The 23,624-nt window shown below is 47.0% G+C and overlaps 1 protein-coding gene across 3 annotated transcripts in view; it reads right to left on the reverse strand.

Moving 5' to 3' along the window:
- The window catches only part of SAMD12 (sterile alpha motif domain containing 12), a 936,923-nt gene that overhangs the window by 806,218 nt on the left and 107,081 nt on the right, over window positions 1–23,624 (reverse strand). For all 3 annotated transcript variants that reach the window (XM_040354887.1, XM_040354886.1, XM_040354888.1), the window contains exon 2: window positions 7,564–7,736. In XM_040354887.1, coding sequence (XP_040210821.1) covers window positions 7,564–7,736 — 173 coding nt within the window. The remainder of the gene's footprint in view (window positions 1–7,563; window positions 7,737–23,624) is intronic.

A 23,624-nucleotide genomic window follows, 5' to 3' on the forward strand; every position in this document is an offset into this window, starting at 1 on the left:
AAATTTGTCAACCCCTGAGTTACGGAGTTTCCGTACGGCGTCTTTAGCGTAAGGCTGCCCCTTCTAATAGTAGGGGCAGCCAATGCTAAAGTATACCCGCCGTTCCCGCGTCGTGAAATTTTAATTTCACGTCGTTTGCGCAAGTGATTCGTGAATGGCGCTGGACGCCATTCACGTTCACTTGGAAGCAAATGACGTCCTTGCGATGTCATTTGCCGCAATGCACGTCGGGAAAGTTTCCCGACGGAGCATGCGCTCTACGCTCGGCGCGGGAGCGCGCCTAATTTAAATGATTCCCGCCCCCTACGGGATCATTTACATTAGGCGCCCTTACGCAGGGCAATTTTAAAGAGCGCACACGCAATTTACGGAGCTACTGCTCCGTGAATCGCGCGCAGCGCAGTAAATTTGCGGGGGCGGAGGGCAAAAACGCTGCCCTGTGCCTCCGTAAAAAATGGGCAAATTCTACCTGAATCTGGGCCACTGTATATAGCAGGTGTGCAAAAGACTGCCTAAAGCATAACTCCACTTTTGGTGGAAAAGAGTATAAATAAAAAAAAAAAAATCTGTACATAGGGACACAGATCGGTCACCTCCCCCAGCCAGTCCCCTCCCCCCACAGTTAGAATCACTAGTAGGGAACACATTTAAACCCTTCCCCGCCCCCTAGTGGTTAACCCCTTCCCTGCCAGTCACATTTAGACAGTAATCAATGCATTTTTATAGCACTGTTCACTGTATAAATGTGAATGGTCCCAAAAATGTGTCAAAAGTGTCCGATCTGTCCGCTATAATGTCGCAGTCCCGAAAAAAAAATCGCAGATCGCCGCCAATATAACTTTTGCGCAAACCAGTTACTATCCGGTTATTGCGATTTTTTTTTTTTACCAAAAATATGTAGAAGAATACGTATCGGCCTAAACTGAGATAAAACATTTTTTTTTTTTTTTAAATTGGATATTTATTATAGCAAAAAGTAAAAAATATTGTATTTTTTTTCAAAATGTACACTCTTTTTTTGTTAGCCCAAAAAATAAAAACCGCACGGACGATCAAATACCACCAAAAGAAAGCTCTATTTGTGGGGGAAAAAGGACGTAAATTTTGTTTGGGAGTTACGTCGCACGACCGCGCAATTTGCAGTTAAAGCGACGAAGTGCCGGAAGCTAACATTTTGTCTGGGCAGGAAGGGGGTGTATGTGCACAGTAGGCAAGTGGTTAAAAATGTTAATTTTCAATCTGCCGCTTTTTAATTCTCTGTAAAATTCAATGCAATATAGCAACCTGGAGGCCTTCTGCAGCTGGAATACAGAACTTCCCAAAAATCGAATTTCCTGCTTGGTTTGGTTTACTGAATTTCCCAGAAGTCTGCGCTATGATACAAGTAACATTTTAGGCACCCTCTGTGACGGGAGTCACTTTTGGCAGGGGGCTTGTGGAACCCAGCTTACATTGGAGAGCACTAAAAGCTCCTCGTCCAGCCCCCCCCCCCGGCCCCTCCTATGTGTAAGGCCCCGTACACACCATAGAATCCATCCGCTGAAAAATCTCAGCGGATCGGTTTCAGCGGATAGATTCTATGGTGTGTACAATCCAGCGGATCTGTTTCCGTGGATTTTTATCCCCTGGGATGGATTTCAAGCGGATATAAATTTGAAGACATGCTTTCAAATCTATCCGCTTGAATCCATCCCAACGGATTGATCCGCTGGTCTGTACAGACTCACCGGATCAATCCGTCCGAAGGGATCCCCCGCATGCGTCGTAATGATTCGACGCATGCGTGGAATTCCTTATATGACAGCGTCGCGCTCGTCGCCGCGTCATCATCGCGGCGACACGTCATCGCGAGGGGATTTCGGCGCGGATTTCGATCCTATGGTGAGTACACTCCATCGGATCCAAATCCGCTGAAATCCTCGAGAGGATTTATCCGCGGAAACGGTCCGCTGGACCGTATCCGCGGATAAATCCTCTCGTGTGTACTAGGCCTAAGTCACCCTATGTCTATTAGGGGCACAGGGTGACAGAGAACCCCAGTCTGATCTGCACTAATCAGACTTAGGACCCTTTCACACTAATGCAACTTCAAAGTTGGGCAATTTTATTGCGAATTTGCCGCAATTCGCAATCACGATTTTGCTGCAATTTCAGGGATTGTCTTTGTAACTGCCATCAAAGGTCAGACCAAAGTAGTGCAGGGACTACTTTGAAGTCGGAACGACTTGAAGTCGTACTAATATGAATGGTTGTAATTGGAAATCAAAAAACACACCCCCACCATAGAAATGTATGTACCTGGCATCCTGAAAGGATCCGGGCACATGGATAGGGAATGTGGCGGAGGTGTTGAAGATGCTTTGACCAAAAGCATTAGCATTGGTCTCCCGGAAATACAGCCAGGCTCGTCGGAACAGGACAGGCAAAACAAGCAACTGCTTGGGGCCCCCGAGCTGGCCTGGGGCCCCAGCAGAGCGCCGCCGCCGTCGCTTCCTATAAATGCTGCAGCCTGTAGCGTGGCCGAGCTCCTTTCCTAATTCCTCCTGCAGTCCGGCCGGGTACCGTAACCGTGTGGTACAGGAGATTCAGTTTCCTGTTCCAGGCCGGACTGACAGGAAGTGCACACACTCAGTGCTCACTTCCTTTCAGTCCGGCCAGGAACAGCAAACTGAATCTTCTGCAGCGCGGTATGCGGTAAGGGGGGGTAAAAAGAACATGGGGGGGGAGCCGGAGAGGCAGTCAGAAGTACTAGCTGACGTGCGGTAGCTGTATGCGGCGGTATGCGGTAGGTAGGGGGGCAGCAGCTGTATGCAGCGGTATGCGGTAGGGAGGGTTAAAAAGAACATGGGGGGGAGGCAGTCAGAAGAAGTACTAGACGACGTTCGGCAGCAGCCCCCCCCCCCTTATCTGGTATATAGAAGAATAATTTTTCACACTTGTCAACTTACCCCCCCCACTCCCCCCTCTTCTCAACTTGAAACTCAGCAACACCCCCTCCCCCGCTTCTTGCTTGGGGCCCCCAAATTCCTTCAAACGGCCCTGAATACAGCAATAGCCTCTTCTGGGAGTTCAATAAAATTCAGATGTAAATAACAGAGATAAGCCCCGGAGATGTCAGGCACCTCCTTGGACTTAAGTCATAATGTGCCCTCACGCTTTACAAAGGAGCTGAATTCTTGAAATCCAGCCTTAACAGGAATAAGCGTAATGCAGACAAGTGTTGATCCATCTCAGTGTCTGGAGAAGACAGTATTTTTGGGATGTGCCGTCTGATTGGGATGAGGTTGAGACGTATTGAACATGGAAAGTCCTTAATGGATGCCTGGCTCAGCCAAAAACCTTTGCATCTCTTATTGAACCTCACTTACTGTAGAACAATACGGAAGACTTGCTGGTAATTGTAGACTTTCCTCCTTGCTAATGCCTTCTCTTAGCACGCCATTTCTAGTAATCATCGACTGATTCGGGGAAGCAACTAGACTGCGGGCATTAAAGTTTTAAATAAGGTTTGGTTTTAATTATGATTAGGAGGATAAAATATTCAAACATAGATTAGAAAAACGAATCTGACATCTTTATTGCAAAGGTAGAGCTTTCCCTATTCTATTGCCTTTACTTGTTACTGTATGTGATGGCCTCTTGGATGTTGTATTAACCTCAGTCTGTCCGTTTTATGGGAATCATAGCAAAGTTCATTTATCAGATCCAGCCAGTGAGTGAAATCTATCACTAAACTAATAATACCATCCAGAAACCATCGCAGCCTTGTTAAAGTCAGAAAGTCTGCCTAATCTGAGTTAATGGTATTCAATTCCAGCCACAGATCCAGCTGTGTGATAGGCAGAATGGACTGCAGCCTCTTGTCACATGAGCCTATGCTTTCTAGCTCTCTGTCTAAAAAATGGCAAAAAGTCTACGGCCAGATCCACAAAGCGAGTACACCGGCGTATCTACTGATACGCCGGCGTACTTTCAAATTTCCTGCGTCGTATCTTTGTTTTGAATCCTCAAAACAAGATACGACGGCATCTGGGTTTGATCCAACAGGCGTATGGCTTCATACGCCTTCGGATCTAAGATGCAATTCTTCGGCGTCCGCTGGGTGGCGTTACTGTCCTTTTCCGCGTTGAGTATGCAAATGAGCTATTTCTGACGATCCACGAACGTACGAGCGGCCGTCGCATTATTTTACGTCGTCTCTAGTCGGCTTTTTCCGGCGTATAGTTAAAGCTGCTGTTTCGTGGCGTATAGTTAGACTTGCTATGTTAAGTATGGCCATCGTTCCCGCGTTTAATTTGAATTTTTTTTTTTGTTTGCATAAGTCGTCCGTGAATCGCGGGAGGGACGTAATTTACGTCCAAGTCTAAACAATGACGTCCTTGCGACGTCATTTCGCGCAATGCACGGCGGGAAATTTAGGGACGGCGCATGCGCAGTTCGTTCGGCGCGGGGACGCGCTTAATTTAAATGAAACACGCCCCCTACCCGCCCAACTTGAATTCTGCGCTGTTACGCCACTTGAGATACACTACGCCGCCGGAACTTACAGCGCAAAATCTTTATGGATTCGAACCAAAGCCAGGTAAGGTATGGCGGCGTAGCATATCTGAGATACGATGCGCCGGGGCAGATCTTTGTGGATCTGCCCCTACAACTTTTGGACTAGCCAAACAAGCTGAACAAGGGAAAAAAAATCAAACAATTACCCTTTCAGCTCTGGTTCACATTGATGCGATTTGATGGCATGGCAAATTGCATGCCAAATTAGCGGCGATTGCCGACAATGGCCCCGTCCGAATCGCTGCAACGCTGCACCGATTCCCAAAAGTAGTTTCTGTACTACTTTTGGCGTTTTCGGGGGGAAAACTTTCATTGACATCTGTGCGGCAACCCGCACAGAGAAGAGAAGGTTGCAGATGGACAGATACAACTTATGTAGTAGGGTTTCATCTCTGTATCACCTGAGGCCAGTCACTTCACTGGGTATATGTAAGGGTTTACAACCGCTTGAAGAATAGTTAGTGTTATGCCTCGTACACACGACCAGTTTTCCCGCCAGGAAAACCGCCCGTGTGTATGCTCCATGGCAGTTTTCCCAACAGGAAAACCGGCCGCGTGTAGGGGGCAAAAAGCAGGTTCTCGGTTTTCCCCCTGCAGACTTTTTAACGCCGGGAAAATCGATCGTGTGTACAAGGCAAAAAGCTTTAATTCCACTTTAAAGCAGACCTTCAGTAATTTGTTCATCTTTCCATCTATTAAATCCTCTGCCCTTGTTGTTTTAACTTTGGATAGTAAAACATTTTTTTTCTGCCAGTAAATACCTTATACAGCCCACCTCCTGTTTCCTGTCTGGTAAAAAGCCAAGGCTTATGACATCATGCACAGCTCTCTCTCTTGTCAGAGTTTGCCAGGAAGGGAGGGGGGAGGTGAGTCATAAGAGGGCAAATGAGAGCTGTAGAGCTGGAGGTGTGTCTCTGTGTGTCTGTGTAAATCCAGAAAGTGAACAGGCAGCAGCTTCAGCTGCCCACATTTAAAATGAATGCAGCCAGACTTAGTGGAGGGAGATTTCTGCAGCATATATTTGGCAAGTACAGAATCACAGTATATATATAAAATAGGAAAAGTGGTTGGAGGGAAGCTTCAGAATGCCAACGATGTTTTTATTACAAATTATGTGAGCAGACTGCAGTCCCTCTCTAAGGTGACCGGTGTTACTTGTTGTGTGCCCCCCAAATGCCACCAGTCCTTAGTGTAAGAACTGATCTGTAACAAGGTTGTGATGGTGATTTCTAGCAGTCCCTTGTAGTCCCCGCTCTATCTCATGCAGCATGTCTCCACATTCCAAACACCAGTGCCGGGACAAGATCACCCAGCTCCCAGGGCATAGAAGCCAAACTGCACCCCCATTCCTTCATTGAGTGCGAATTTAGGGGATGTTACCCCCAGCAGTCACCCGCTTGTCAAAATGCCTTGTATCAGAATGAGCTCCCCAACCATTCAGTAAACCACTGCGCCCAGGGCAGCCGTCCCTCCTGCTCACCCCTTATCTCGACTCTGCCAACCAGACCTGTAGTATGTCCACAGTCTCCTGTATTATGTCTGTAGTCCCTGACAGTTTCCTGTAGCATTATACATACTGAATAACGTACTGTATGTGGTATCACCAAGGTGCCCCCCAGTGGCGTCACTAGGGTTGGTGTCACCCGGTGCGGTAAAACATGGTGTCACCCCCCCTCTGTCTAGGCTGTCCAGCACCAAGCAGGCAGCGCACGCGGCGCACCCCAAACCAGCCCCTGTAAATGATAGTATAGGGCAGTATAGTGGCAGGTTGGTGTAGTGGGGTGGTATAGGACAGGTTAAGGTGGTATAGGGCATGTTGGGGTGATATAGGGTAGTTTGGGGTGGTATAGGGCAAGTTAGGGTTGCATAGGGCAGGTTGGGGTGGTATAGGGCAAGTTAGGGTGGTACAGGGCAGGTTGGGGTGGTATAGTGCAAGTTAGGGTGGCATAGGGCAAGTTGGGATGGCATGGGAAAGGTTGGGGTGTTACAGGGCACGTTAGGGTGGCATTGGGCAGGTTGGGGTGGTATAGGGCAAGTCATGGTGGCATAGGGCAGATTGGGGTGGTACAGGGCAAGTTAGGGTGGCACAGGGCAAGTTGGGGTGGTACAGGGCAGGCTGTGGTGGTACAGGGCAGGCTGGGGTGGTACAGGGCAGGCTGGGTGATACAGGGCAGGCTGGGTGATACAGGGCAGGCTGGGGTGGTACAGGGCAGGCTGGGGTGGCACAGAGCAGGCTGGGTGATACAGGGCAGGCTGGGTGATACAGGGCAGGCTGGGGTGGTACAGGGCAGGCTGGGGTGGTACAGGGCAGGCTGGGGTGGCACAGAGCAGGCTGGGGTGGCACAGAGCAGGCTGGGGTGGCACAGAGCAGGCTGGGGTGGCACAGAGCAGGCTGGGATTGCACAGGGCAGGCTGGGCATGTCGGCTAAAAAAAAAAAAAAAAAAAAAAAACACGGGATGGTGTCACCCCTCTAGCGGGTGTCACCCGGTGCGGACCGCACCCCCCTAGCAACGCCTCTGGTGCCCCCTATGGTGTTGTATGTGCACCAACACTAATCTATGGCCTGAAGAAATAATTCCGGGTGGCTGCACTTCCAAAAATCCTTTTATTGAGGCTTCATATGACAAGTGGTTGAGAGATGGAACAGGGGACAAAGAGGTAGACGCGTTTTGCGCAAATGTTAGCGCTTTGTCATTACCTAATCTATGGCCACCTAGACAATCCCACCACAAATGAAGAGCCACATAATGACGAGAAAAAGAATTCGGCAAACTAACTTCTGCAGGCTCCACTGAATAAACAGCGATTAGACATTCATTCTGCATTCTCATTGCTGATTCTCTACAGCATTCCATTTTTCTTCCCTAATTATTTTCACCTCAGGACTCCTCTCTCTGCTTTGCATTCTAATCATAGGAGCCTGTCGTGTTTACAGAACAAATACTCTTCTCTAATTAAATGATTTGTTCTAACATCACTCTCGGGCTCCGGCTTCTTATTACCTTGGGTGCGTCTGGCTCCGTCTGCACTTTCTTGGGTGTCCCCTTGGGCTCCGGAACTTTTGAAGTGTCCTTAGCGGAGGGTGAGTCAGTGTGTTCCCCCTGGAGGTTCACGTTGATGTTGTCCGCGCTGGCAGTGTGCTCGATATTATTGGAGTTCCGATTGCAATGAATAGCTGGAAGAAATGAAAGAAAACTGCTTAAGAAAAGCGACACCTGTGCAATTTTTACGAAAAGGAAAAACTTTCTACTACGCTGAAAGAGCAACTCAAACAAAATCCACAATTTGTTCTTTGATTGGATAATCTAGTACGATACGGATATTTATTGCGGACTTGCTGAAAACTGTTTAACGAGTGAATTGCTAATGGGTCAGTCCAACCGAAACGGATATGCTGGAGAGTTCAATCACCTGAGAGTTCATTCTCAATGGGGCTGATTCACTAAAACCCCGCACACACGATGAGAAAAATCCGACGAATGATCATCGTTTTTTTTTTTGCATGCTAGTCTAATATCGAAAATTAAGAGTTCACTCAAATTACAAAAATTCTCGTAACACAGAATACAACTTTGGAAGTGATGTAATGTATAACTACTTGCTGGACGTCCTCACGAGCAAGCGTTGTCTGCGGGTCGCGTGCGGCACGCTCTGATCACCGAATCTATGAGATTCGGGTGATCACAGACCAAAGTAAGGGTTCGATCCCGTCCCCTTACCACGTGATCAGCTGTCAGCCAATGACAGCTGATCACGTGATGTAAACAGAAGCTTGTTAATCTGTATTTCTTTTCCCTCGTGCTGTCAGCGAGGGGGGAGGGGGGGAAGCCGATCACTGGCTTCTGACAGAGGGACATTAGTCCCTCACACAGAAAGCCACAGCTGCATTTTATGTGCCCACCAGTGTCAGCTACCAGTGCCCACTGTGCCACCTACCAGTGCCACCCATTAATGCTGCCAATCAATGCCCATCAGTGTCTCACAATCAGTGCCACATATCAGTGCCACCCATCAGTGATCAGTGCCACCTATCAGCTCTGCCTATCAGTGCCACCTATCAGTACCCTTCAGTGCCACCCAGCAGTACCAACCAGTGTCCTTCAGTGCCACCCATCAGTGCCAATCATCAGTGCCACCCATCAGTAATATCTCAGTGCCCCCTATCAGTGCCACCTCAGCAGTGCCACCTGTCAGTGCCCAATAAAGGATCACTAAAGGCAGATTGTTTTTTTTTTTTTTAAATAACAAACATGTTATACTTACCTCCACTGTGCAGCTCGTTTTGCACAGAGTGTCCCTGAATCCGGTCTTCTGGGGTCCCTTGGCGGCTGTCTCAGCTCCTCCTCGCAAAAGCTTTCTACCTTCATGCATGCGAGCGAGCGAGCATGGTGGAAAGCTTTTGCGAGCACGCTCCCTTGATACAGCGGCGGGCACAGCGCTTGCTCGTGAGGACGTCCAGCAAGTAGTTATACATTACATCACTTCCAAAGTTGTATTCTGTGTTACGAGAATTTTTGTAATTTGAGTTAATTTTCGATATTAGACTAGCATGCAAAAAAATAAAAAAACGATGATCATTCGTCTGATTTTTCTCATTGTGTGTACGGGGTTTTAGTGAATCAGCCCCATTGAGAATGAACTCTCCAGCATATCCGTTTCGGTTGGACTGTGCCCGCCGCTGGCTTCTCACAAACTGCAAACGGGACTTCTTATGGCTTTCTTTCAACAATGTCTTTCTTCTTGTCACTCTTCCATAAAGGCCAGATTTGTGGAGAGCAGGACTAATAATTGTCCTGTGGACAGATTCTCCCATGGCCCGTCAGTTTAGGTGGACGGCCATGTCTTGGTAGGTTTGCAGTTGTGCCATACTCTTTCCATTTTCGGATGATGGATTGAACAGTGATCCGTCAGATGTTCAAAGCTTGGGAGATTTTTTTATAACCTAACCCTGCTTTAAACTTTTCCACAACTTTATCCCAACCTGTCTAGTGTGTTCCTTGTCCTTCATGATGCTGTTTGTACATCAAGGTTCTCTAACAAACCTCTGAGGGCTTCACAGGACAGCTGTATTTATACTGAGATTAATATTGCACACAGGTAGACTCTATTTACTAATTAGGTGACTTCTGAAGGCAATTGGTTCAGCTAGATTTTAGTTAGGGGTATACAAATGCACGCCACACTTTTCAGATATACATTTGTAAAGAAATTGGACATTTATCATTTTCCTTCCACTTCACAATTATGTGCCACTTTGTGTTGGTCTATCACATAAAATCCCAATAAAATACGTTTACGTTTTTGGTGGTAATATGACAAAATGTGGAAAATTTCAAGGGGTGTGAATACTTTTTCAAGGCACAAATTTCATTATTTTGGACTGATTTTTAGGCACAGCATTATGTATTTGTAGTATTGGTGTGTTATTTTCACGCACGTCTAATCATTACAATTACAGCATTGATTTATTGCACAGGTTTAATATTCTGAAAGATCAGCAGCGCAGTACTTTATTAATTCATTATACTTTTGGAATTGTGGGAACGCAATTTAGCGCCTGCTGCCACCGCACTATTATTCATTTGTTATTGTTTATCAATATTCATTTGTCAGATCGATCTTGGTTTGGGAGTGCAGGAGTTCTTTATATTCATTTATAAAGCCAGACGCATGACACCAATGATCTGTATGGATGGCATTCCGACCACCACTGTAAAGGTTGCGTTCTCCCTACTATTACCAATGGCGCATTTTTACTACTGAATCCCAATGAATTGGTTTATGCCGGGGGCTGCTCGAGACCTGAAAATTATTTTAGGGGTTGCTCTGGAGGAAAAAGATGGAAAAAATCTGCTATAGTATACAGTGCCGGTTCGTCCAGAGAGGGCGCTGGAGCGCCGCCCCCTCTGGCTCTCGCCCGCCACTGAGTCTAATAACATACATTCATGCATTGCATGAATGTATGTTATTGTTGCCAGCTGCCGCTGGTCTATTCAGAGATGGCCGGAACTTGAGCGCCGGCCACCTGAATAATGCCCTCGGCTCCCGGATGTCTTATCCTCGGAACGTACGGGGGGTGCGTTCCTTGGATAAGACTGACGGCCGTCTCAGCCAATCAGGTTCCCCGATTCTGGTTATCGGTAACCTGATTGGCTTAAGCGTCACCAGGGCGGGAGAAGACATCGAGGGACGTGGAAGGAGTAAGGTAAGTGCATTTTACAGGGCACAGCGGCGACAATGGGCACAGAGGCATCAATGGGCACAGTGGCGACAATTAAAGGGCACAGTGACATGCACAGTGGCAACAATGGGCACAGTGGCGATAATTGGTACAGTGGTGACAATTAAAGGGCACAGTGACATGCACAGTGGCGACAATTGAGGGGCACAGTGGCTGCGTTTGATGGCATGGCACAGTGGTGACGATTGATGGCACAGTGCCTGTGTTTGATGGCATGGCACAGTGGCTGCGTTTGATGGCATGGCACAGTGACTGCGTTTGATGGCATGGCACAGTGGTTTGAATTGATGGCATAGTGACTGCATTTGATGGCATGGCACAGTGGTGATAATTGATGGCACAGTGGCTGCGTTTGATGGCATGGCACAGTGGCTGCGTTTGATGGTATGGCACAGTGGTGACAATTGATGGCACAGTGGCTGCATTTGATGGGCACAGTGAGGCTGCAATTTTTTTATTTTCTTTCGTTTGCACCTCCCCAAAAATTTTGAGCACCAGCCGCCACTGATAGGATAATAAAGGATCTATTCAGGACAGAATTTAGAGAGCAACTGGATCTAAAATAATTTATCTATGCGGCTCTTTCATCCATACCTGCATTGCCCTGCTGACACCTCCATCTAGTGTTACTAAACCCAGGACCCTGCAATCACTATGTCTGGTCTCCCACAGTACACAGATCATGAGAATGCATTTGTTTTAGTAGGAGCAGGAGTGTCAGGACACTCTACTTTGCAGATAGAGAAAGGAGCTGTGTGTTAGTGGGCGTCCTGACACTCCTGCTCGCCCCCTCAAGAGTCTTTCTCCACACCAGGAAGAAAGCCTTGCATTACGGTGGTGAGTTACAGACAGAAGAACAGGAAGTGAGGATTTCTCAGAAAAAATAAGGACATTTAAAAGCAAAATGGAATCAAGAGGTAAGTGAAGAAGGACTGCACTGAGGTAAAGGAAGCTATTTAGGGGGGAAAAAAAATTCCTTTACAACCCCTTTAAAGCGGGAGTTCACCCGAAAAAAAAAATTTAACCTTAGATTAATGCTCATTTTGTCTAGGGCAATCGGGTAGTTTTTTTTAAATCTAAGCAGTACTTACCATTTTAGAGAGCGATCTTCTCCGCCGCTTCCGGGTATGGTCTTCGGGACTAGGCGTTCCTATTTGATTGACAGGCTTCCGACGGTCGCATACATCGCGTCACGATTTTCCGAAAGTAGCCGAACGTCGGTGCGCAGGCGCCGTATAGAGCCGCACCCGACGTTCGGCTTCTTTCGGAAAATCGTGACGCGATGTATGCGACCATCGGAAGACTGTCAATCAAATAGGAACGCCCAGTCCCGCAGCCCATACCCGGATGCGGCGGAGAAGATCGCTCTCTAAAACGGTAAGTACTGCTTAGATTTAAAAAAAACTACCCGATTCCCCTAGACAAAATGAGCCTCAATCTAATGTTAAAAATTTACTTTTCGGGTGAAACTCCACTTTAAAGTGTGTCCTAGGGAGTGATTCTAACTGTGTGGGGGCTGGGCTACATGTGGCACGACATCACTGCTCCCGATGACAGGGAGCAGACGATCAGTGTCCTGTCACTAGGCAGAACAGGGAGATGCCTTGTTTACACAGGCATCCCCCCCGTTCTGTAGCTCCGTGACACGAGTCCGCTGGTCCCGCGGGCACGGTCATGGAGCTTGCGGCAGAGGCACGCGCTCGCCCGCACAAACGCAAAATTCAAAGCAACGTATATATACGTTGCTTTGCACAGCCGTGCCATTCTGACGACGTATATAGTCGCCACATGGTCGGCAAGCGGTTGAGAGCGCTGACTGAAATGTTGTGGTGGAGGGGGGGGGGGGTGTCCCTCTGTCAGAACACAATAGAACAGCAGGTGAGATTGCTGTACTAACGTTGGATAATTAGTACAGCGGCTCCTCCTGAGCTGTCAGATTTTTATTAGCGGGTTGAACACCCATTGGGACCTCTCTGCTTATTCTCCAGCCTCCTCTACTAAACAGTGGCCCAGATTCAAGAAGCACTTGCGCCCGCGCAACCATAGGTTACGCAGCGCAAGTGCTTACTTGCTCCGGTGTAACGAGTGCTCCTGATTCAGGAACCTCGTTACACCGGCTGCAGCCTAAAATCTGCGCGGCATAAGGCTCTTATGCCTCGCAGATTTTAGGCTGCATTCTTGCGGGGGCCGCTAGGGGGCGCTCCCATTGTGTATCAGCGTGTAGTATGCAAATTGCATACTACCACTGATTCACAAGCTTGCGCGGGCCCCGCGCAAGCCAGGTACGGAGTTTCCGTATGGCTACTTTTAGCGCAAGGCTGCCCCTTCTAATAGTAGGGGCAGCCAATGCTAAAGTATAGCTGGCCTTCCCGCGCCGTGAAATTTGAATTTCACTGCGTTTACGTAAGTGAAACGTGAATGGCGCTGGACGCCATTCACGTTCACTTAGAAGCAAATGACGTCCTTGCGACGTCATTTGCCGCAATGCACGTCAGGAAAGTTTCCCGACGGAGCATGCGCTGTACGCTCGGCGCGGGAGCGCGCCCAATTTAAATGATTCCCACCCCCGGCGGGATCATTTAACTTGCGCGCGCTTACGCCGGGCAAATTTGCCGGCGCGCCCTCGCAATTCATGGAGCTACTGCTCCGTGAATCGAGGGCAGCGCAAAATATTTGCGGGGGCGCAGGGCAAAATCGTTGCCCTGCTCCCCCGCAAATATCGCGCAATTCTACTTGAATCAGGGCCAATGACTCATTTTCAAAAAAAAGTTTTAAGCTCAATTTTAAAATGGGGACAATCGGCTTCCTTTTTTTTCTGCACATGCTTTCCAAATCTGCATTCTTTGTAAGTGTTGATCACACCAGTCTTTGAGTTAAATACTTTGGAGGGTAAGGGACCTCTTTTTTTTTTTAATGGCAAAGTACCAGAAGATTAATAAACAGCGCAGCATGGAAGCATTTAATTAACAACGTTCAAACAGAAATTATTTTTAGAAAGAACAAGCGCCATTCTCTTTGTCAGTACGGAATCGTTAACTACAGTATCCATGATGATTGTCATAAACAGAGGAGAGGCACTGTCTGAATGACAATGCGCCTCATACATATGTATCACCCGCTTCCCCACCATCTGTAAAATGTATTCTGTGCTCCGCTCGCAGACCGGACACGCAAAGCGGAAAGAGTAGTAACTGGATCAATTGTTGCAGAAGAATTGCGGTGCGCACTATTTGCATTTACACCGGACGCAGAACATAACCTCGGGGACGTTTCAGAGACCTGACATGGCTTTCTGGGAAAAACATGTACTGTTTATGTGATCCCCATCTATGGAGTGAAATGCCGCGTGCACAAATTAAATCTAATGTACTACTTTCCCCAACTTGAGTTAACCACTTCAGCCCCGGAAGAAAAATCCCCCCCCTCCTGACCAGAGCACTTTTTGCGATTCGGCACTGCGTCGCTTTAACCACTTCATTACTGGGCACTTAAACCCCCTTCGTGTCGAGACCAATTTTCAGCACTGACGCATTTTGAATGACAATTGCGCGGTCATACAACTCTGTACCCAAATGATATTTTTATCATTTTTTCCCCACACATAGAGCTGTCTTTTGGTGGTATTTGCTCATCTCTGGGTTTTTATTTTTTGAAAAAAAAAAAAAAAAAATAAAAAACACAATATTTTTTACTTTTTGTTATAATAATATCCCATTTTTTTTTTCCCTCAGTTTAGGCCGATACGTATTCTTCTACATATTTTTGTTAAAAAAAAAAAAAAAGCATTTATTGATTGGTTTGCGCAAAAATTATAGCGCCTACAAAATAGGGGATAGATTTATGAATTATTTTTAATTTTTTACTAGTAATGGCGGCGATCTGCGATTTTTTGTCAGGCCTGCGATATTGCGACGGACGTATCGGACACTTTTGACACAATTTTGGGACCATTCACATTTATACAGCGATCAGTGCTATTAAAAATGCACTAATTACTGTATAAATGTTACTGGTAGGGAAGGGGTTAACACTAGGGGGTAAGGAAGGGGTTAAATGTGTATCCTGGGTGTGTTATAACTGTGTGGGGGGAGGGGGGTGACTGGGGGAGGTGACCGATGCTGTGTCCCTATGTACAAGAGACACAGATCGGTCTCCCCTCCTCTGACAGCACGTGGAGCTCTGTGTTTACACACAGAGCTCCACGTCCCTGCTGTGTTACCGATGATCGCGTGTACCCGGCGGACATTGCGGCCGCCAGGTACACGCATCGGCTTGCCAGCGATGCTCCGGGACAGTGTTTACCCGCTGCGTGCCCCCCAGCGGCGCACGCGGGTAATGTAAACAATAGGACGTCTAAAGACGTCCTCTCGGCACTTCAGGTCCGCGCTGCAGACGTCTTTTGACGATAGCGCGGATCTGTAGTGGTTAAGGACCGCCTAACGTCGATATACGTCGGCAGAATGGCATGGCTGGGCACAATCACGTACCTGTACGTGATTGTTAAATGCCCAGCCGTGGCTCGCGGGCGTCGGTTCGAAGCTCCGCGGCCGCGGGGACCCGCGGACACGATCGCTGCTGGTGTCCCGCGATCGGTCCCCTGAGCTGAAGAACGGGGAGAGCTGTGTATAAACACAGCTTCCCCGTTCTTCACTGTGGCGCCGTCATCGATCGTGTGTTCCCTAATATAGGGAACCACAATCGATGACGTCACACCTACAGCCACACCCCCCTACAGTTAGAAACACAGATTAGGTCACACTTAACCCCTTCAGCGCTCCCTTGTGGTTAACTCCCAAACTGCAATTGTCATTTTCACAGTAAACAATGCATTTTTTGCTGTAAAAAATGACAATGGTCCAAAAAATGTGTCAAAACTGTCCAAAGTGTCCGCCATAATGTCCAGTCATGGAAAAAAAAAAAAAATGATTGCCACCATTAGTACTAAAAAAAAAAAAAAAAAAATTATAAAAATGCAATAAAACTATCCCCTATTTTGTAAACGCTATACATTTTGCGCAAACCAACCGATAAACGCTTATTGCGTTTTTTTTTACCAAAAATAGGTAGAAGAATATGTATCAGCCTAAACTGAGGAAAAAAAATCGTTTTTTTTATATATTTTTGGGGGATATTTATTATAGCAACAAGTAAAAAATATTGAATTTTTTTCAAAATTGTCGCTCTATTTTTGTTTATAGCGCAAAAAATAAAAACCGCAGAGGTGATCAAATACCACCAAAAGAAAGCTCTATTTGTGGGAAAAAAAGGACGTCAATTTTGTTTGGGAGCCACATTGCACGACCGCGCAATTGTCAGTTAAAGCGACACAGTGCCGAATCGCAAAAAGGGGCCTGGTCCTTTACCTGCATTTTGGTCCGGGTCTTAAGTGGTTAACTGACAATTGCACGGACGTGCGACGCTGTACCCAAAAGTTATTTTTTCCCCAAACAAATAGAGCTTTCTTTTGGTGGTATTTGATCACCTCTGCGGTTATTTTTTGCACTATAAACAAAAAAACAAAAAAAGAAGAGCGAAAATGTGAAAAAAATAATGCAATATTTTTTAGTTTTTGCTATAATAAATATCCCCCAAAAATATATATAAAAAAAAATAATTTTTTCCTCAGTTTAGGCCCAATATGTATTCTTCTACATATTTTTTTAAAAAAATGCAATAGGCGTATATTGATTGGTTTGCGCAAAAGTTATAGCGTCTACAAAATAGGGGATAGTTTTATGGCATTTTTATTATAATTTTTTTTTTTACTAGTAAATGGCGGCGATCAGCAATTTTTATCGTGACTGCGACATTATGGCGGACACTTTTGACGTTATTTTGGGACCATTGTCATTTATACAGCGCTCAGTGCTATAAAAATGCACTGATTACTGTGTAAATGACACTGGCAGGGAAGGGGTTATCCACTAGGGGGCGAAGAAGGGGTTAAGTGTGTCCTAGGGAGCGATTCTAACTGTGTGGGGGGATGGGCTACGAGTGACACGACAGTGATCACCGCTCCCGATCACAGGGAGCAGTAGATCAGTGTCCCGTCACTAGGTAGACTAGGGAAATGCCTTGTTTACATACAGGTAGGCATCTCCCCGTTCTGCCGCTCCGTGACACGATCGTGGGACACCGGCGGACATCAAGTCCGCGGGCCCCGTGGGCACCTCACGGAGTTCGCGGCGGGCACGGGCCTGCACGGCGGGATTTTTAAATCAACGTACAGGTACGTTGCTTTGTAAAACAAACGGTGCAACGCTAAATTCCAGTCCACATATCAAATAGCAAGCACCCTCCGTGTGGTCTTCAGTGATGATACATGAATACAGCATGCAGGTGACTTCGTGGGTATACAAGAAACCTCCACCAATGATAAGGAGGGCCACTCACCTTACAAAGGGGACCCCTTAATTATGGAGGGTCATATGCACCTTCCCTTACGGCAGGGGTGCCCAACCAGTGGCCAGGGGGCCACATGTGGCCCGCGGAGCCCTCTGATGTGGCCCGCGACCTCCTGCTCTGGGATGGCTGGTTGGCAAGCCCAGATTGACAACCTGCCATCCGAGAGCATAAGTGTTGTAAATGAAGTCGGCGGTAGAGGAAGCAAGCGGCTTTTCAGAAAAGGGCACCAGACCTGCAGGATATAATAGATGTCTATGGCAAAGTGCAGCTAACCGGCGGGAAAACCACAGGTACACTGCGCCGCAATAGACCGCAGACCATCAGTGCAAAAGCAGCCTTGGGCCCCTTTTCACAGGATCGGTCCCTCCATTAACCTCTATGGAGCGGCAAATGTAAACAGACTTTTGTATGTTTACACCTGCCTACCTCCAATCCGATCTGCTAAAAAACAAACAAAAAAAAAAAAACAGAAGTGGATCTGCCCCTTCTATCTGATTGGATCGGAGGGCCCATAGAGTAGATTGGGCTGTGTCTGCTTTGCATATGCAGACTGGACAAAGATCTGTTATCTGCTCATCCCACTCATTGTGGCCCGAGACTGGTTACTAAGTCGCTTAAAGCGGTTCTCCACCCTAAAGTGGAGTCCCGCTGATCGGAACCCTCCCCCCCTCCGGTGTCACATTTGACACCTTTCAGGGGGGAGGGGGGTGCAGATACCTGTCTAAAGACAGGTATTTGCACCCACTTCCGGCCCGGCATTCACGGGCAAAAGACGGGCATTCCGTCAAAGCCCCCCCCCCCCCCCGTTGTGTGCTGGGAACACTCGGCTCCCAGCACACAGCGGGAGCAAATCGGCGGGCGCGGCGCGACTCGCGCATGCGCCGTAGGGAACCGGGCAGTGAAGCCGCAGCGCTTCACTTCCTGGTTCCCTCAGCGTGGATGGCGGGGGGAGCAGCAGAGAGACGAGCGATCGCTCGTCCTCTGCTGCGATTGGCGCTGGACTCCAGGACAGGTAAGTGTCCTAATATTAAAAGTCAGCAGCTGCAGTATTTGTAGCTGCTGGCTTTTAATATTTTTTTCCCATGGCACATCCGCTTTAAGTGGCCCTCGGCCTTCAAAAGGTTGGGCGCCCCTGCCTTACGGGCTAAAGTAGATGATTCAAATCGACAGCCAACCAATCCAGGTTCAGAAGAGGATAGCGACTAGTGTACACCAATTACTCCAAGGTCACATGGGTCATGCAATCATAAAAGACAATAACATAGTGCTCTCCGCAATAGTAATTGTTTTAATAAGAATAAATAAAAATAATGGGAACTGTACGTTGCTTTGCCCACTTAAGCCATTCTGCCAACATATATGTTCATGAAGTGATAAAAGGGGACCTTGCAGAAAAAAAGTCTGCTTAATACAGTGGGGAAAAAAAGTGTTTGATCCCCTGCAGATTTTGTAAGTATACAAAGAAATGAAGGGTCTATCATTTTGTTATCACAGGTATATTTTAAATGATAGAGAGAATATCAACCAAAAATCCTGAAAAAAAAAAAAAAAAAAAACACATGCTACAAATGTTATAAATTGAGTTGCAGTTTAGTGAGTAAAATAAGTATTTGATCCCCTACCAACCAACAATAATTCTGTCTCCCACATACTGGCTACAGTATGTGCTCCTGTGGTGCACACATACCTCTCAACTTTTCTGAGATGGGACTGAGGGACACCTGTCAGCAAAAGTACGCAGGCATTGGACACGCCCCCTGCCACACCCCCTTAAAGGACAATTGCATAAAAAAGACAAGATCAGTTAAACCCACAAGTGCTTTTTTGTCCACTACTTTATATTGGCTTTTGGAATTTACAAATGCAGCAATTTAGAAATCAGATGAAAGGTTTAGCACTGGAAAACACTTTTTGATAGAAAAAAAGTAAATTTTATATACATCTATATAGATCAGACCAAAACGAGGGACAAATGAGGAGAAAAGAGGGACATTGCTCCAAATCAGAGACAGTCCCTCCAAATCAGGGACAGTTGGGAGCTATGTACACAGATTAGACCTGTCAGGCTACCAGGCAAGTAGTATTCTTTATTCATAAATTAAAGGGTTACTAAAAGGAAAAAAAAAAAAATATTTCTTTAACCACTTAAGGACCGGACCAATATGCTGCCAAATGACCCAAGGGGTTTTTACAATTTGGCACTGCGTCGCTTTAACAGACAATTGCGCGGTCGTGCGACGTGGCTCCCAAACAAAATTTGCGTCCTTTTCTTTCCACAAATAGAGCTTTCTTTTGATGGTATTTGATCGCCTCTGCGATTTTTATTTTTTGCGCTATATACAAAAATAGAGCGACATTTTTGAAAAAAAACAATATTTTTTACTTTTTGTTATAGGAAAAATCAAATAAACTAAATTTTAGTCAAACATTTAGGCCAAAATTTAATCAGCCACATGTCTTTAGTAAAAAAAAACTAAAAAACTAAAAAAAAAAAAAAAAAAAAAAAAAAATCGCAATAAAAAAAAAATAGCTACCTAGCGGGAACAGCTACACTAATACAGCGATCAGAAAAATGATCGCTTAGTGACACTGGCAATAGGGAGTGAAAGGGTTAACTAGGGCGGTGATCAAGAGGTTAAAACTTTATTAGGGGGGGTACGGGGGCTACCCTGAACCTAACACTAACTGCCTGTCACACTGACACTAAATGCAGTGATCAGTACATATATGATCACTGCATTCAGTGACACTGACGGGGGGGGGGTGATCGCAAGGGGTTAATGTGCCTATGTGTAGTGTGTGTCAGTGTAGTGTTGTGCAGACTCACTGTGTGATGTGATCTCTCCTCAGCGGAAGTTGAAAATACCGCCGAGAGGAGAGATCACATCACTTCCTCCTCTTGTGTTTACACAGGAGGAGGAAGTGACACGCAGGGGGAGCGCGCGGATTGGCTGAGAACGATCCGGAGGGGGTGGACAAAAACGAACAGCCGCCCCCATATCCCGGATCGCTCGGACAGCCACGGGGACCGACGCAAGTACCGGGGTGGGGGGGTCCCGATCGGACCCCCGACCCACGTCTAGGCAGGGACGTACAGGTACGCCAATGTGCCTGTACGTGCCATTCTAACGACGTATATGTACATGCGGCGGTCCGGAAGCGGTTAAAATAACAAACATGTGATACTTACCTCCACTGTGCAGTTAGTTTTGCAGAGTGGCCCCAATCCACGTCTTCTTGGGGTCCCTCAGCGGCTGTCTCTGGTCCTCCCCGCAAGAACTCATCACAGTCATGCGAGAGAGCTTGCATGGTGATGGGTCCTTGCGGGCGCGCTCCCGTGATACAGCGAGCAGCCATAGCCGCTCACTGTATCGCCCCTCAGCACACCGTGTCACTGGATGTGATTGACAGCAGCGCCAGCCAATGGCTGTGCTGCTCTCAATCCATCCGCTCTAGCCTGGGCCTGGGCAGGAAGGGGGTGAAAGTTCCCGGTATTGAAGTGGTTAAAAGACTGAAATCAATGTTTCCGATTGACATTTTAGGGGCCTGTGTTGCTGGGATTTGGGTTTCTGTCAGTTTGAGACACTTCTGAGATCATTTAGAATTTCGCAACAGGCAATCGACCTGCAGTTGACCGCTATCTGACCTGCATTTCAAGCGGGTTTTGCATTTCAATTCGGGGGATGCAAAGCCATCAGAACCTTTCTATAAGATTCAAAAAAGCCATCAAAAGCTTATATGAGATTTTGGTGATTGGGTTTAGCTCTAATCCTACTTTATGTGCTTTATTTTAGGAAAACTTGTCCAGGAAGCAACAAGTGAAGGGCATAAAGAACTTAGAATTGGCTTGAAAATCTAGAAAATGAACATGCAAATGGAATATTCTGCTCTCCAGACCGAGTACTATCACACCTGCCAGCTGCTTCTTTATTGCACAATGCTCTACGGTTTTAGCCCTAGAACAACACTAAAAAAAATACATTTCTTAAAACGACTAAAGCTACACTATCTCCAACAACGAAGGAGAAGCAACATTGAGGCCCGGATTCTCGTACGAGTTACGCCGGCGTATCTCCAGATACGCCGTCGTATCTCTGAGTCTGAGCCGTCGTATCTATGCGCCTGATTCTTAGAATCAGTTACGCATAGATTTGTATTAGATCCGACCGGCGTAAGTCTCTTACGCCGTCGGATCTTAACTGCATATTTACGCTAGCCGCTAGGGGCGTGTACGCTGATTTACGCCTAGAAATATGTAAATCAGCTAGATACGCCAATTCACGAACGTACGCCCGGCCGACGCAGTACAGATACGCCGTTTAAGTTAGGCTTTTCCCGGCGTAAAGTTACCCCTGCTATATGAGGCGTACATGAGGCGTAACAATGTTAAGTATGGACGTCGTTCCCGCGTCGAATTTTGAAAATTTTATGTTGTTTGCGTAAGTCGTTCGCGAATAGGGCTGGGCGTCATTTACGTTCATGTCAAAAGCATTGGCTTCTTGCGGGTTAATTTGGAGCAATGCGTACTGGGATACTTTCACGGACGGCGCATGCGCCGTTCGTAAAAAGCGTCAATTACGCAGGGTTACATAAAATGTATACATAACACACGCCCACATCTACCACATTTGAATTAGGCGGGCTTACACCGGCCTATTTACGCTACGCCGCCGCAACTTTGGTTTGAGAATACGGCACTTGCCTGTCAAAGTTGCGGAGGCGTAACGTAAATAGGATACGTTACGCCTGCACAAAGATACGCGGTTCTACGTGAATCCGGGCCTAAGAGTTTTCCCAGACATTTCTATGGGTATCAAAGATTTCTATGAAATCTTAACCGCTTGCCGACCGTAAAACATAGATATACGGGCAAGGCATCTCTCCTGCCCCAGATCACGTACCTAGTATGTGATCAGGCACTTCCAAGTAGGGGGGGGGGGGGAATGTGCGCCACCGGCAACCCGGCTCTGCTGTAATTTTACACAGCAGATGTCGATCAGAATGTGCCGGCCAATAGATTACTGCCAGCACACGCCGATTGTCCGGAACACACACACACAGGACAAGGCTCTGCATATGTAAACAATGCAGAACCCTATCCTTTCAGTGGGGAAGTCATAGATTTTCAGGGAATGAAATCGATTAGTTCCCCAAATAAAAGCACAACATACAGCAGCCCTCAAAATTTCCACTTGCATTTTGCATGCTTGAAAAAGGAGGCAGAGCAGCGTAGGGCAATAACGTCACAAAGGTGCGGCATGTTTTTGAGCTTGCGCGTTGCGCATGTTGTAGCAACCACGCTCCTTTTTCAAGCATGCTTGAAAAAGGAGGCAGAGCAGCTTCGGGCAATGATGTCACAAAGGTGTGATGCGTTTCTGAGCATGCACACTGCGTTTGTTGTGGCAACCACGCTCCCTTTTCAGGCATTCTTGAAAAAGGAGAGCTGTTGTCGAAACATACGCAGCTTGCTTGCTCAGAAGCGCATCACACCTTTGTAATGTCATTGCCCTAAGCCGATCTGCCCCATGCTCTTCATGCCTCTTTTTGAAACACCCGTTTTCCATCTACAGCGGTTCACAGTGAGGATTGTACGCTCTGCAGTGCCACTAGCGAGAGTCTTTGACAGCTCACGACCCCCTTTTGGGATATCCACTCTGATGTGCCTGCTGCACCTCTCCCCAGTAGACCAACTGAGAAGTGGAGGAACCTGGTTACCTCTCTTGCTCCTGGGACATTTCCACCCACAGATGTGCTTGTTTTATCTTCACTCATGTGAGTTGCCCATTGTCTGTTACTATTATTTTTTTTTTTTTTAATTCTACATTTAGAGGCACCTCTCTTCCTTGTTTATGTCCCTCAATGAACAAAAATTGGGGTTTGGGATCTCCGGGGACACACTGGTGGCAGGGCCCTCATGTAACAAGGGTGCATTAGCTGGCACCTACCTTATGGTCTTAGGCCGCGTACACACCATCGGTCCAAGCCGATGAAAATGGACCGAAGTTCAGTTTCATCGGTCCAAACCGTCCGTGTGTACGCCCCATCGGTTTTTTGTCCTTCGGACAAAAATGAGAGAACTTGCTTTAAAATCGAACCGATGGACCGCTGACCGATAGGTCCAAACCGATGGTTAGTACACAAAAGCATCGGTTAAAAACCCGCACATGCTCAGAATCAAGTCAACGCATGCTTGGAAGCATTGAACTTCGTTTTTTTCAGCACGCCATGTTTTTCACGTCACAGCATTCTGACCTGATCGGATTTTGAACTGATGGTGTGTACGCACATCAGACCATCAGGCCGCTTCAGCGGTGAACCGATGAAAACGGATGGATCGGCCGTGTGTACGCGGCCTAACATTCTCAACCAAATAATACGTTAATGCTGATATAAGGTACTTGGATCTAAGGTCCCCGA

This window comes from Rana temporaria, chromosome 5 (assembly GCF_905171775.1).
Source record: "Rana temporaria chromosome 5, aRanTem1.1, whole genome shotgun sequence".
NCBI lineage: Eukaryota > Metazoa > Chordata > Amphibia > Anura > Ranidae > Rana > Rana temporaria.